The sequence below is a fragment of the Ischnura elegans genome, chromosome 2 (genome assembly GCF_921293095.1).
Source record: "Ischnura elegans chromosome 2, ioIscEleg1.1, whole genome shotgun sequence".
In the NCBI taxonomy this organism is placed as follows: domain Eukaryota; kingdom Metazoa; phylum Arthropoda; class Insecta; order Odonata; family Coenagrionidae; genus Ischnura; species Ischnura elegans.
The window spans coordinates 41,505,261-41,521,907 of NC_060247.1; the positions used below are offsets into that span (position 1 = coordinate 41,505,261).

General features: G+C 41.6%; 1 protein-coding gene across 1 annotated transcript in view; it reads right to left on the reverse strand.

The window, feature by feature from the left end:
- Positions 1-1,254: 1,254 nt before the first annotated feature.
- The window catches only part of LOC124153646, a 28,891-nt gene continuing 13,498 nt past the window's right edge, over positions 1,255-16,647 (reverse strand). The window contains exon 2 of the mRNA XM_046526942.1: positions 1,255-7,254. Within this exon, the coding sequence (XP_046382898.1) occupies positions 6,661-7,254 (594 nt within the window). The 3' untranslated portion in view covers positions 1,255-6,660. The remainder of the gene's footprint in view (positions 7,255-16,647) is intronic.

A 16,647-nucleotide genomic window follows, 5' to 3' on the forward strand; every position in this document is an offset into this window, starting at 1 on the left:
GATATTCAAGACAATCACATGATTATCTTCGAAATCAATTCTATTCACCCTCACATCAATTCTATCTCACATCTACTGCAGCTGTTGTGAAACTGTGTAGAGTCATTTCCTTTCACTGATTTTTTCATTTAAATGAAGTGTTGCCCAATGTAACTTTTCTCAATAGAAAACCTCCAGCGAAGCGATAAGTTCCGTTGAAAAAGTGTCAAATCGATCTCCATCTGACACATTTTCGCATCCCGGGGAAACTATGATGAAACCATTGTAGAGAGGTACACAGACATGCAAGTTTTTTAGCGCGCCGTAAAAGGTGATAAGTTTCCATTGAACTTGACACGGTTTCCGCGGACCCGAATCCAACGGGCCGCGAAATTAAAGATTGAGAAACCCCAGTCAGTTCGACGAGAATTCACGAATTTTATAATCGCCGAATAAGCCATTCCATTTGTCCTTCTGCAGTGGGCGTTTTCCGCAGCATTGGTCGATTCCTTCGCCTTCATAGGCGGGCCCAAATTTTGTATTTACCTCGAACTGTCGAGCATATCGAACTGGCGTCTTAAAATTAGGTAGGAGTGACATAGGAGGCACGACTCCGCAACACGTGCTCCTGGAGTCGATTTTTACTTGTGCTAATGTTTATAACCTCTCATCATGTAAAAGTTGCTGCGTTGCTGTGTAAAAAATAGTACATTTTTTTCAAACATAAATAAATTTTCATGAGGATTTCAACTTGGAGCATTGTCGTCACACGCCACATGTCTCACTGTGCATGCGCAACACGAAACAACTTGATCTAAACAACATCATTAATTGTTTCAGATGAAAATATAAACAGTGTGAGCTTAGTGTCCTTAGTAGATGTTGATACAGCCTCCTACTGCCTCCATGATTAAGTTTATAATGTGGCGTATCTGCATACGTTTATGATTGAAGCCAGTGCTAAACTTTTGCACGACCAGTCACCTAGATAGAGAAATTTATTTAATGTTGGTCATGAGTAAGAATGAATGAATTATATATTTTTTCACTTTTTTGGAGTTTACAGTACACCTAAATGATCCTATACACAAGTATAGACATTCATCGTATAACTTTCACCAATTTCTACTTTTCTTAAATAATTATTTCTGGTAAACAGCCGGCGTCAGTACCCCTGCGACTCCACCTGTACGAGCGCCAATAGTGCTAGTCTACTGCCACCATTCATCGAGGAAGGTCAGAGGTTGTTTTTTTTTTAATAACAAGTCAATCTTATATAGTTTCCAGTTTCTGTAAATTTTATTCGTGACACAAGTTAGAAAAGATACAAACACATGGAAATATCCCGAGTTCTGGTACAAGACTCTGACTGCTTTCTAACAGCGGAGAGGAGTTGACATGCGGAACATCATACATATACATGTTATACATATTTGTATTTCAAGGAGGGTCGTGGGGGGTTGGTGGTAGGAAAAAGGTTTTTGTTTCTTTTTTCTGCGTCTTCCTTCTCGTCTCTGCAAAGAGAAACGAGAAATGCACTGGCATGGTGTTGAGGTGGGGAGGAGGAGGAAAGCGAAATGGGATCTCGGCACTGTTCGGACACCGAAAACGAGGCGCGACCCCTTTCTTTCCCCCATGGGTGTTTGTTGTTTGGGGGAATTGAAACCAGACTCTGTCGTCAGCCAAACCCCACCAAGAGCACGCACGCTGCTCCCCCTATCTCCCCTGAGAGGAACCTCTCCACTTGCAAGTCGAGTGCCTTCACCGCACAAGCCGCTAGAGAGAGAGAGAGAGCTAAGGGGGTGAAAAACGTGGAGTGGTGTGACGGAAAGAACAAAAAAAAGAATGAAGGAGGGGAGAGGGGGTTGCAAACAAAAGAAAAGCGAGGAGTGACTTCGTGACTCACTCCCTTTCTCTCTCCCGGGAGGAGTGAGAAGCTGCAAGCCCCAGTATCGTGCTCCATCTTTCTTTTTGGAAAAAAGGTGGAATTATTTATAACTATTCGCATGAGTCAATTCCTCACCGGTACCGCGTAAAACAAGTGTGGAGCTGCAGACCCGAGTTTAAAGTGTCGTATCCCTTCCTTCCTTTTGAGACAAGATGGGATTATTTATAACTATTTGCACGTATCAATTCCACACCGGCACAGCCTAAACGAAATGTGGAGCTGCAGGCCCGAGTTTATGCATCGTATCCCTTCCTGCCTTTTGTAAAATCTTTGTAGTTTTAAATAATCCCATCTTTTTGTAAAAAGATGGAATTATTTAAAACTATTCACAGGTATCAATTCTTTTTTGGCACCGCCTATACGAAAGCCTATACACTCGCCCTTCACTCAAGTTCGGTCGTCGCAAAACGATAACAAGAGACTCATCCAGATATGGTTTCCAATTTCGGTATATATTTATTGAGTAAAAGAAGCAAACGCATGTTAACATTTCTAGAAATCCCTCTTCAACCCTCAGAGAACATCTCCACTCAAGTCGAGTGCCTTCGCCGTTAGTGAGAGAATTGACGGAAAGAACAAAAAAAGAATGTAGGGGGGGGGGAGTTGAAAAAATTAAAAGTGACTCCGTGACTCACTCTCTCTCTCTCCCGGAGGAGTGTGAAGCTGCAAAGCCCGGGCACCACATAGTCTCCCTCACTTCCTTTAGAAACAAGCGCGAAGTTCGCCTCGAGTGCTGTTAAGAAAGTGTGAAGCGCCATGGCAACCAAAAACCAACCCCCTTCCCGAAAAAACCCGGGACTTCCCCAGCGATCGAAACGAAGCAGGGAGAAACAAATAAAAAAATCAAGCGAGGGGGGAGGGGAGGCAGAAAAAAGAAAACAAGCAGAAGATGATGGCGTCACGGAAACTTCGAAAGAGGACTTTCTCCGGCTCACTCATTCCGCTATGCTCTCTTACCTTCTCCCTCTCATTACCAACCCCTTCCCTCTCCTCTTCGCGACTCGCGAGAGTAATTACTCACTCGAGGCACACCGCGAGCAGTTTCACAATTGCTTTTAAAGACACAACCGACACGGAACATCATCCATTGAGGCTTCCTTCCCTCTGCCTAGCAACGGGCTTAACTCACGCGATAGGTACACCTCGGCGATAGCGGGAGAAGGGGACGCCTTGTGGAACACATGATCTTTCTCTCTCTCTTAGTAAACCGAACGGAGCTTCCCCTACCCCCTCTCTATGGCCTTAAAGATGATGATGATGACACGTGAGTGACTTTCCGCCAATGAGAGCGCGGTATCGCCACCGCAGAACGTCATAGAAAGTGAGGAAGATTGAAGGGAGGGATGGCGCCCACTTAAATGACGGTAAATTCGTTATCTGTCAATAAGCGCTTGTTTGAGGGCGTCGCGATGGCAACCGATGAGTCTTTGCGTAAAAACTGCAAAAAGCCGTCGCTGCGGAAAGTGCGTAGGACTTCGCGTACTTCAAGGGGAATCGTTACAGCGTTAGAAAGACTCCAATATCAAGCTTTTGCTGAAGGAAGGTCACTTTCCCCATTACAGGCGTGCTAATCCCTTCTCGGTTTCGGCGCTGTTCAACGGATAACTCTTTCCAAATTCAGCGAACTTTCTCGTTCCCCCTCAACGAATCCGAGAGAAAGAAATGATTTTTCTAATCCTCTCTTTCACAACTTCCCCAATCCTATTTGGATCCATTCGCTATTGGCTTTGCGTCATGGTTTCTAATATTGTATCGGCCCTTTTCAACTCCGAAGGCAGCCGACAGAAAAGAACACGAAAATATCTATCCACCGAGAGAGGTCAAGAGAGCAGAGTTTCACCGAAAAACTAGAATTTTCAGGTAATAGCCGGACAATCATGATCAATACTGATCAATTAACCAAAACGATCGATAACCCGCCAATGCATTGCGCAAACGTTTTCCAATCGAATCTATTATGGTGACCTCGCCTCCTTATGCGGTGTCCCCAGCATGCAGGCCGATAAGAGTGGAGTAGGTATTGAATTTATGGGTAAAGGCACGACTCTTCAAAGAAATGGTTTCCACAGAGAACTGCGGGAAAGGGGGATACGGGGAAGGGCCATGAAGAAAACATTGTGGTTGGTTTTCCCCCGCATCCCCCATGGAAGAATAGGACAGGACGACTTAGCGCCCAGACCACTGGACTGCTGCCTTAACTTAAGAGAGAGAAATCACAAAATAAAAAGAACACACACCCTTCGATCACAAGATGGCACCAAATTATCAGTAATAATAATCATAATGGTAATAATACTGCTCGGCTTAGGATCACAGATTACAGCACCATCCAAGAGTGCGTCACATTCTTTGGTACACCGTAATACTAAAATTAAATGAACAATTCCTAAAGTGATTCATGTGGATTTTTCCACCACGCAGCTAATGGTGAGAAAATTAAAAGTCCTTGAAACAAAACGAATATAAAAATTTTCAATTTCTATTCACGGTATTTCCAACGCGTGAAGAGATGAAAGAAAGTAAAACCAGCACGGCGAACAAGCGAAAATGCGTGCGTCTTTCCGATTTGAATCGAATATCGCGTAGCCCAAACAGGCACCGCAGAGATTCTCATGAGAGGAATACGGCAAGAAGATTTTGGCGACTGAATAGTACCTCCCACAATATAATATTCGTACAATATAACGACACACTTCTATACACTCTTAGCATGCACATCGTGAAGTGGAAGAAACTCACATGAATCAATAATATTAGGATAAGATAGCAGCCAAGGGGGTAGGCGCCTTGGTCCAATTAATCGCTAATGGCCCTTTCCGCCAATCGTTCCTCCGTCGCGTAGTAAAACCTTCCACGTCGGAGTAATTGAAAGAAGTCTGACGTCATAAGCCACGCTGCACCAGTGTGCAGCAGGCAGTTTTGAGTCAATGCATAGTCGATGAAACCCGCTGATGTAATAACGATTGATCCCACTTAAAAATGCCATGATCATCGCGGGGTGAAGGTCAGAATTTATATGGGCACTTCAACTGTTTTCTCAATATGTGTGCTTAAATTTTAACACCAATTTACAAAGTAATGGCAACGTCTCGACTTCAATCAATAAGCTGAATTTACCACACGCATTGGCGTCCAATCATAGATATGAATAGTCACGCACACAGAAATACATCAATTGTACATGAAAGCTGGATTGCCACCTCGCTCCAAGTAAAATTAACCAGTCCCAAAGAGACTGGCACCCTCAGAAAGGCTATTACATTTTCTACCCAATGACTTTCAAGGCGTTAAAAGAGATTTTCAACTACGTACTTTGTTCAAGATCGATTTTACTATCCGTCAGTATTCGACTCTCTTCATAAAGATTGTCGAAACTCCTGTTCCTCTCGCGTATCAAACACATTGCCCGGTTGAAAAACACGAGCGATGTGCTGGATAAAAAAATACAACACTCTAGAACTTTCAAAACCCCCTCTATAAAAAATACAATATTCTTACTAGCCGAATGATCATTCGAGGTCCCTCGTGGAAAAAAAGACCATCTACACCGCAAATTGAGGTGGCAGTCCAGGTAAAGTAGTTGTATACACACAGAGAAAGACACAGGGAGGTATATGTACATCGATTAAATGCCACGAGTCGTCAAGAAAAGCCTGTTCAACTCATTCGTTGCTCCCTAATTATTTGCGGAAAGAGGATACAGTCGAAGAAGGCCAGAGGTTTTGTAAGGTCCACACCGCCGACGGAACGAACATTTCACGCCGACGGCCTCAACCTCTTCGACAAACACACACGACTTGATCAGATTATTGGGGAGCCAAAAGCTACCAAAATTCGACAGCGTCAGACGAGGGATTCCACCCCGTTTTCCGCATAATGTCATCACTTACACACGCTCTCACATGCTAACAAACTCATAAATATTAACCAATCGGGCGCGACGTGATGCGAAGGTAAAAAAATAAAGCAAAGGTCCCTTCGTCACGTACGACCCATAAATTAAATAAGTCAACCTATTGGTGATGCAGCATCAAGTCTCATCATAAGCATCCCGAAACTAACTCTTTCAAAAGGCTTTCCCTCCGATATACATCGTCTTGTGCTCTTCGGGATTAAGCCGAGTACATTTTCGAGAACATATTAGGGGAACTACCTGAGCATGCATCAAGTAGTTAAAGGGTTGGATGCTGCTACACAGAGCTGCTGTGCCCAATAAAGGTAGTCTCAGGACCGATCATGTGAATGACCATTGGGAGGAGGGGAGCTCTCTGTCCGGCCCCTGAGAAAACAAAATGCTGCGGCGCCGACGATGCGAGTCTTTCGTTTTGTTTCACATTTAAGCTTCATTGCTGCTCCTTTTTGGCGGGAAGAGATCACCAAACTCGTCGTCGTCGGCCGCGGGAGGAGTGTGAGGAGGGTTTGGGGACTGCTTTCACGGTGACCGAAGTCTTTTTGAGTTCTCTTTTTCTCCCGCCACGCACTGAAGTCTCCCACCTCATCCCCCTGCACTCCGTCACTACTTCTGGATAAGGGGCGCCCGACGGGGCTTTCCTGGTGACTCGCCTTATATAGTAGAGCCAGGAGGTGTTCCCGAAAGAGGAAAAGACAACATGCAGGAGAGCGCTCTCTCGAGGTTGGTCTGCGAACTGCAGAAACCCCAACCGGGTTAACAGTTAGGGGGAGGAGGGGGAGAGGCTCTCTCGCAAGTCTGCTTTTTCCCTTCAGCAGCCCATTCAAACCTCTTCCTCCTCCACGATGGCCAGGCAAGGTGGCTGGTGGTGCCTTGTCGCCGCAGTGCACCTCCTTCCTGCCCTCTGCTGGGGCGAGGTGTTTCCGCCGTGTCCCTCGAGGTCCCCGCCTCTGGGTGACATGGACGGGGACGAGGGGACGGGAGATGGGGGCGGCGATGGGAAAACCCCCGGGGGCAGTGGCGAGGAAGGAGAAAGGCCCCCACCGGGGGCGCACCGGAATGCCGCCATCCACTGCTCCAGGTCGCGGTTAAGGTCCTTCTGGACTGCGCGCTGGGGGAAGGCCCCTCCGGATAGGGTTGCCGCAAACGGTGAGGTGCTTGGGCCCTCGAGCAGGAAGGTGAGGCAGAACGGGGAGTCGAACCCCCTCTGTCGGACCACGAAGCCCATCCTGTCCCCTTGGGAGGTCTTCTTGAGGTCGACCGGCTTCGGGCAGTTTCCGACGCTAGATGGCAGCACAGTGTCGCACAGCCTCTCGACGTGGGCGTTCCTCAGGTTTAGTACACCAAGTGGTCTGCACACCTTCTTCTGGGGATATATGACTGCGAAGTGCTCCAGAGACGTCCTGTAGACCTTCACCTGCGATATAAAGGAGAAAAATAAACGATTTAGTAACAGAAGGAAAGGACGGGTTACTGTGACCCATGTGTCATGTTCAAAATCACATAAAAACTACTTATTTACCATCCTTTATATTTCGAGACTTTATATATTTTTACGCTTATTTTCTTAAAAAGGAAGAAAATTTCGAAACAATTCATTGAAATTTAAAAAACTAGATTGAAACTAAAGAGGACGGCTATGAATCATTTTGGCCCATATCCTATCTCAGCATTCAGGTCAAGGTATTCTCCTCACTTTCTCTCGTGTGGGCCCCATTTATTTATTTAAAGTAATGATGACACCCCGTTTCATTTTTCATCCATTTGAAAGTTATTCTTCGATCGAGGAGCGTCTCTTGAATTGCGGATTGTCTATAAATCACACATATTATTATCTCATCCACTTGAGCTCAATAAAAACATCCATATTTTTGAGGAAAAATCATTGGTAGGCAGTTATTTGATCCTATCGTGGCACACATAACTTAGCATCACTTTAAAATGTTTCCAAAATGAGGAAATATTGATTGCATGAAATATGAATGAAGCTAGAAAACTTTATGGGTCAAAATATCTGCGTAGAGCGAAACACCCGTCGTCTTGATGCTCGAGAAGTAAACATCATATATGGGATACGTGCATGTTTGTTTACATTAGAATGCAACGTGTGGAGTTCAGAAGGGCACGCGAGAGTACAGGGAAGGGGAATATAATAGTGTGTGTTTTTTTCCTGAGATGTAAAAGAATCATTTCCTATATCCAATTGGAAGGCGGATGACCTCGCCTTGTGAACACGGAATGGAAGCAGTGAATGGCACCGGGGGTTGGGGGTTGGTAGAGGGGAGAACGCACAGGTAAGATGCAGGGGGAAGGGGGATATAGCGGACCTCCATCGCTTCCGTCGTTATGATGGCGATGGTGGCAGAGCCTTTTGCGAGAAAATTTACGACCACCAGCATGTCCTAGCCTGTAGTAATTTATGGAATAATGCGTTGCCGTAGACGGGAATTAATAGAAATTGCGCTCTAATGCTACCTGCATTCTGACCGACAGCACAAGCTCCCGCTTTTATGAGACTCAAGGTTAAGCACAGAGAAAAAGCTCCGAATTCTTCAACGATAACATCAATCCATATAAAGCAACAGCGAAAACAATCAACAGATTACTCTTAATTTTTTTTCCAGTCCCTACATGCCCTCAATGATGTTAGTGGGATATATGCAGTCACCAAGGTATCGTATCATAAGTTTTACGACATGTCACGTTGCCAATTTAGAATTAAAAGAAATGATAATGAGAAATAATGGCAAGAAAAAACTCGTAGATTAGGGCTTGAGGATGTAAAAAATATCTATCGTGCCTAGTTGAGTGATCTTTCTGAATTAATTCAAATTTCCGTTTGCAAAAATTCGATTATTTAAATTTATACTGCTCAGCTTTATCTGATAAAAAAATTATGTTCAAAAATATATTCTTGTCACCCAAAACAAAATAATCTGGGATAAGATAAACGCTTATCTTATCCCAGATATCTTTATCTCAATACGAAGGTAGCAGTTTTGATTTTCTTTTTCTTCTTGCTAATCAGGCATCTCCATAAACGATTTCTTATGTATAAACAAGATTATAAGCTTTCGTTTTCAATATTCTTTCTTAGCTGGTAACAAGCGTTAATTTATATAAGTTTAGAAGTTATACTACCACACAAAACTGAAGTCTAAAATCACGTAATTATGGTGTTCATGAGCCCATGCGAAAACTGCCCATCAAGATTTCAATTTTACTTGTGACGTCTGCTCTCAATTCATGCTACATTTTTTGATTCGCCCAATTACTATTTCCTTGACATTAGCCGGTCTGAGAGACCTGTTGCACTGCTCTCGTGTAACAATGGAGAAGTTTTAGCGATCCGCATGGTACTTCTAAAGGAATAAAAGAAAATAGTATCGGAATAGTTAAGAAAAGTTTTATTAGTATTTAAGCAGCGATCAACAGATAAATAAAATATGTGAGTATTTCCAATACTAAACCACAATGATGCTGTGAATCATTCATTCAGTCACTAAGGGATTGATTTCTACCATATTAAAAATGCTATTGATCACTTTTATAATATTTTCCTTTGAAAGTGTATAACCAATACAGGCGAACGCGAATTTAAGAAATCTATTAAATTAAATGTAAAACCATTTATAACGACTTTACACAGACGGCTTGAACACCGAGTGCTAACGAGCTGCCTTCCTTGAGCTGATCACATATTAATGGAATCGAAATTACAGCAATTCGACGGAATAATTACGTGTCATTGAGTGCGACGTTTTTTCACAGTCTACCGAGCACGCCATAAAAATGTGTCCCGCAGAGACATTTTGGCTTTTCCGAGGGCCGCGGAGTTTCAAGGAACAGGAAAAAAACATATATACACGACGGCACTGGGAAAACGTGGAAACCACGTGATTAGATTACGAAACAGGAAACAATTACGGCGCCAGAGCGAACGACCGTTGGTCACGGCTTCCTTTGGTGCTGGGTTTCCCGCCCGCCGCTTATTTTCACAGGCTTCGCGGCGAAGCTCTCATCCTCCCTTAATTCGTCAATTGGACACAGATACGTCACGCACGCAATAAAAATGAAAAAAAAAACATATCTGATTCCGAAAGAAACGAAAAAAGTCTCCTGATATTCATCACTAAACACAATTGTTTAAAAATAAAATAGAGTTCATCTTATTGGGATATTTTGCCAATTTTATAATCGTAAATTTATTCATTTAATCTCCATGGAAGCATATTTAATACGAAGGGGACGAAATATTAATTTTTATCAATCATTCTTGATTGCTTGTGCATTTTGATCTTTTTGCAATAATTAATTTAATTTTGATTCCATCAATATGAGATCAGCTCAAGAAAGGCAGCTCGGTAGAATACGTTGTTCAAGCTGTCACTATAAAGTATTCGTAAATGGTTTTACGTTCAATAGTATAGATTTCTTAAATTCGCGTTCTCCAGTATTGCTTATGCATTCTCAAAGTGAAGTCTAATAAAAGTAATCAACGTCATTTTTTATGTGGCAGGAATCTATCACTACATGACTGAATAAGTGACGCAAATTTAGTATACAAGATTAAAGGTTTAATAAAGTCAGAGATTATTTGGTTTTCCACGCGATATTTCGAAGGTAAATAAATCCCAATTCAAAACCTTCGGAGGATGGAATAAAAAAAAGGAGCGGTCGGTGTGATTATTAGGCAAGTAGACCGAAAAATGAGGTCATTTGATCCATTCTGGGATGGGTGAGTAGGTATTTTGGGATAGGATGCGCACATTGGGAATCGGAGGAAAGGTGGGGTGGAAAACCAGCCGTCGGGATCGGTTTGATTTCATGGTAATGTACTTTCCGAGCAACATCGTTCGGTCGTATAAAACAGCGATTGTCCGGCAATTAAAGTATCCCTGAATAGGTATTGCAAAAGGATGAAGATTCACAAAACTACCGATAATGACTGATTTAAAAAAAAATATTTCCTTCGCTTCACGTTAAAGATCCTTTCATTGGGATTGGATAAATAAATTTACGATTATATATTTGGCAAAATGTCCTAAGAAGATGCACACCATTACATTAACAAATGGACGTATATCTATTAAAAATATTTATTTACCTTTTGTGAAATAAGGAATAAGCTTACGATGATATTTATAATCTCATCTGCCAAGAAGACTTGGTTTTATGAAAAAAATCTTACGCAAAACAAACACGTAAATCTTCCGAATTTTATCATTTAGGATTACTCCCGGGGAAGTAAGTATTGAATAAAAAAATGAGGCGTTTGTTTGAGTCCACATAATGTTTCAATAAGCTAGCTTGAGAGACCTTTGATTAGTTTCGACATTTATACATTACTACGAATTCACAGCTAAATGCTGAAACTTGTAACATTACTTTTGTGGATTAAAATTATTGCTTCTATTTTAGTTAGTCGCGGAATTTGGAATATTTCGAATTAGGTATATGATGATTCAATCGATTCATCGAAGAAAAATAACCAATCATTCACACCGAAGTCTTAGATTTTAGCGCCTTTACTAATGAAAACCATTAGGGTAGAACTACTATCGTTACCACTACTTAGGTGTATATTCAGCGTAGGAATCAACAATTAGCGTAGAAAGATATGCAGCACAGGAATTGGGGTTTACATGCGTATAAACAGTAGAGTTCTAGATACGAGTTCTGTGCACTGGAAACCAGCAGTACAAACCACCATCGCGACTCGATACCTGGAAAAACGTACGAGGAAGTCGGGAGGGGGGTTTTAAATTCGAGGAAGAGCACCCGTTTCAAGGATGTCTTCCGTGAAATGATGCCGCGGGGGTTTTCCAAGCCGCCGCCGCGATCAGACTCTAAGGGGCCGTCTTAAAATATCTTGTTCGCAGCGTGGTCGGACAGCGGGGACAAGGATAGACGACCGGCCATGGTGTGCCCATGCATATAGCAAAGGGGGCCAACGCAAGAGACGCAGATGCAGAGGGCGGGCCGTTGTCTGGCAACGAAACATCAAACAACATCTGCTCATCACGAGAGCAGAACTATATGGGGAGGCGTGGTGACGCGATCAACTTACCCATGACTTTATCCCATGACGTGCAGCCTAGCTATAAATATAGCGGTTTCTAATCTTGTGGATGATGTTAACGTGAAAAAAGCCAGATTTCAAAGCTTTTATTCCCTTCTCCAAACTATGATGAATAAACTTGAACGGATTGATTACTAAGCTCATATATTATGAAATCGTCAGTCATACGCTTCCCCGCATGGATTCGCTGAAGATGAATCACACGCTTCAAGACATACTCGACGAAAATTAGCTCGCGACCTTTTAATGGATATCTAAGTTTTCATATTCGCAACAGGCAAAAATATTACTTCTATTGCCAGCCAATTACCTTTCTCAAACAAATTTTGACCCGCTCGACCGGTGGGGTGATTTCAACAAGGATTGACGTTTTCAGAGTCTTAAAAGATCAAACTTAATCGAACATGATAGCTGAATAAAAAAATTACAAAGCTAAAGATCATCTGTGAGGTCCGGATAAACAATCGTCGAAGAAATTAAAGGTAGACAGAAGGAAGTAAACAATGAATTCGAGAGATATAACAGAAAGAAACCAACGAGTCTTACTCAACACTTGATGAGATAAATAAGGCCAATTAATAAAGCAGCAGTGCTCGAAAACGATTACATTTTCTGGCGAGAAAAGTAGCAGTGATACAGTCATTAAATTATCGTGTTTAGCCCATCCATCAAATACTGTATCGCATGTATGCCTGCCAATTAAACTAGGTCGTTAGTGGCCCCTCGTGCCTATTCTGAATCATAGGCGCGTGCTCGAGGCCATGTGGGTGCAGTAATCTCAGATGAAGCAGCTCCGAAGATATTATTGATTATCCATTCTAGTCATCACAGAAATATAGACTTGGCTGAAGGTGGTGTCATGTGCCTGTTGATTGCTTCTCTCCTTTACGTCGTGAGGCGAGAAGTTACTCGAAATGGGATGAGTGCCAGAATTACGTTGCGATGATTGTTTTGTATCACATGTCATTGCTTTTCTATTTCTGTACTTCCTTGAAACAAACTATCAAAATTAAAAGCAACACTTTTTACACTTAACGACTACGTATTATGCTGAATTTTCCTTTCGACCACTAGCAACAAATAAATAAGTTTACGCATGCATTACATTCTTCCCCATCCCTGCGAATTCTAAGTCCAACTTGGAAATAAATGCATTATTGTAATGATACGCTAAATCAAAAATTGACTTTTTTCCCATGCTCAATAGATATAATCATCAAAGGAGTTAGATCATGAGCTGCGATTATATTGACCGTATGCGGCTAGCGAGTAAGACTTAATAGTGCGACTTTCCTCAAGAATTTTAATGTACCATGAAAATTTAATAAGCAAAATTACATGGAAGTTCCCCAAGGTAAGACCTGAAGTCATCAATTTTACAAAGACAAGTTTAAAGTGAACCACAACAAATTTTCATGAGCAAAAGGCTCGATAAAAGACTATGTATTTTTAGATTCCTAGAGATCTTGACCTATTTTTCCTTCGATTTATCCAATAGTATCCACGTAATGTCGCTTATCCAATATGTCTTCAATAACAGAGAGGGGCTTCTTTCTTACATGCAACTCGACAAGTTATAGCTGTCGTCATCCACTGATATGCCACCATTGTTAGAAGGATATGGTATAATACTTCCACACCCATGGCTAATGCATCATGTAGAAGGTAGTAAATAAGCAATACTGATGTAATCATTTTCATAATATTTCAAAATTCACAATTTCTCTAAAAAAAACGGGCCGTGAAATAAGATAACGATCAAAGTTTATTTAGTACAACGTCATTAATAAATTTAGATACGTAAGGATATAGGGATCAGAGATGTATAGGAAAATAAATAAGTTCGTTAGAAAAATATGATTACTAATTGTAAAATTAATTGAATATCCGTGTCAAACTAATACTAGGATCAAAAGTAACTGAGGACGGCGAGATGTTTATCGAGTATAACGCAAAAATATCATAATATATTACCTATACTCCAAGAATTATTTAATCATAATATCTATCAAAACATATTGCGTTTCAACTCATAAATTACATCGTCAAGTACACTTGTGCAAAAGTATTATGTCGTTTGCTTGAAATTAATCTTAGCAATGCTGACTGATGAAAATGATGATGATGAAGATATTGGGATATATGAATGTTAAAATGAAGAATGAACAGAAAGGGAAAAAGAAAAAAAAAGAATGCAAGATCGCGAACAAATAGGCTCCATTATGAGACAATTGACGACAGCGAGTCCCGACGTGCCCCATCATCTCTGCAATTGATCCAGAAGAGACCAACGGCCATTTCGACATGAAGAGCTCGAAGTAGGAAGGCGCTCCCGTTCTTCATATTTTTTCCCTGAGGAGGATCTCGACCTAAGATTGCAGTTTGAAGGCTCTTTTTCCGATCTCGGGAAAGAGAACTCGTCCCACTTCCAGCTGCTATCTCCCTCTCTCCCTTTGGAGAATTGAGCCGGGAGAAACTGCCTCGTGATTTTAACATCCCATCACACTTCCGCGTCGTGTTTTCTGACGACATAATGGAATACGACTGCGTCGGATCTATTCCAACTCCCCTCCAGATACATTAGTGAATGTTCCGCCAGCTATGTCCCATTCATTTATGAGAATCCTTATCTCGTGGGTGTCAAATAGACGTGCGTGAGCAGCCATTTTTCCGAATCTAAGCGGCTATGAAGAGTGGTAAAAAACTATCGTGACTAGACATATTTGCATATCATCTCTGGTGTTCTCGCGGAATAACAAGTTTTCCGTTTAAAGGTCAAACGACTAAATTTCGAGCACACGACGTTTCTCCGATACCGTTGGATTATTCCTTGCCACACAAGTACTTGCAACTACTTCCAAACCTGTTTAAAGCTTTTTCGATCATTGAATCAAGATTGAAGCTAAATTCATTCAATGGTATTTCAAAATATCATAATATCAATGGAACCACTTTTAAAATACTTCCGAGGGCTTAGGCTTGCCGCCAAGGGTACATATCATTTTGTGATCCATCAAGTTTTAAGAATTTAAATTTAATATGATAATAATAACAACATGAAATATAAGTAATATTTCATTTTAATGCAAAATACAGGGATTTTTATTACATATGACGCAATGCATGAATGGTTATCAGAAAGATAGGTATCGGGAAAAGAAGGGGTGAAATGCAACCACTATTGAATTCAACAAATTCGAGAAGCGGAGTTATGCTCAATATTATTTCTCAAATGACTTTTAGGTAAAACAACTGCCATAAATGAATATTCGATAGACATGCGCAAAGCAGAGAAAACTCCGCATATCTTTTTTGAGAGTCAGCCAAAAAAAATTGCACGCAATTCACAGAATGATTCATGCCTCATTCCGCTTGTTCGATTTCAGTTTACTTAGAGACTCTCTTGACTCATTGAATGATGTCGATCATTTCCTCTTCCTATTTTTTTACGATCGTTTCCTAGCGCTAGCCTCAAACGCAATCACAGCGAAGAACTTCTTTTTTAACGAGAACGGCTGAGCGTATAACCCTTCAGTTTTAGATTTCTGGCCAACCTGATCTTACATTTGGCCAGGGCAAATTGCGTAGCGGCAGGGTACTTAAAATTCTCTCAAAGACTGGTTACATACGCTCCATTCTTCAACGGGGGCTTTGAAATCTCGTCGGTGGTAGACCGACTGCTCCCTTTCTCGGTGAGCAATGCTGCCGCGTGTAACGGCAAGAAAAAAAATAACTTCGCCACTTCCGCGCACCGAGTTCAGTCTGCGGTAAGGGAAGTCGTAAATAGACGAGTGCAATGAGCGCAACTGGAAAAACCTAAACAGAAAACACGCAGAAGAGTAGAACGCCTACAATTTTTAAAAGTATTATGATATGGCTACAACAATATTACAGCGACAATCTATCGATTATTTTTCGATGTCAATTAACGTTAACTTTTTTTACGAGAGAAATATCACCCAAGTTCCATCACCTTATAACTAGCTAATGAACAACTAAAGATTTTTCATGTAGTTAGAGTGACATAGTTGATGGCCTTCAACGGATAAGAACTCAAAATTGCCCAAAAAAAAGTTACCACAAATTATATAAATACTTGCGATTTATTCTCTGAATGTGTACGGCAAATTCAACTTCCGCAGTCATATCGTCCCTTTACTAGCGTACTGAGTTCAATGAATACTGGTCAACGTAAGACTCAGAAATGTGCAGTTTTTACTCTAAAATCCGAACTAAAATTCACTAAGATCATTGAAGATATTGGGACATTGCCACCGTTTTCATGCATTGAATCATTCATTTCTTCGTAATTAATCGTAATGGAATATTGTTAATTAAAAGAATCAATTCTTCCTTGGATTGTGTAGTGCAGTCTCTGACCAGAAGCAAAACGAGAACCCACTCCATCAAGGTTCACCCGACAACAATTACTAATCTCGAAGACGGCGAGATAAAAAGGTTCTGGCGCAGATAGGTACCGATTTCTTCAAATAAACAGGACGCTCTGGAATGTCGAGGGAGGCACTCAATTCCGTAAGAATCGGTATCGTCCGGCTCGGCGGCGGAATCTCGTCAACACGAGGCAAGAAAGGAATTCCGACTGGGTACGGCTATTATCTGCCACCGGAGAGACAAGATGGCTCCCGCGCGCAAACACAAAAGCTGGAGAGAAATTAATTTTTCTACCCCACCCCATCCGTCTCCGACCAATTGGACTGTTTACGGAGG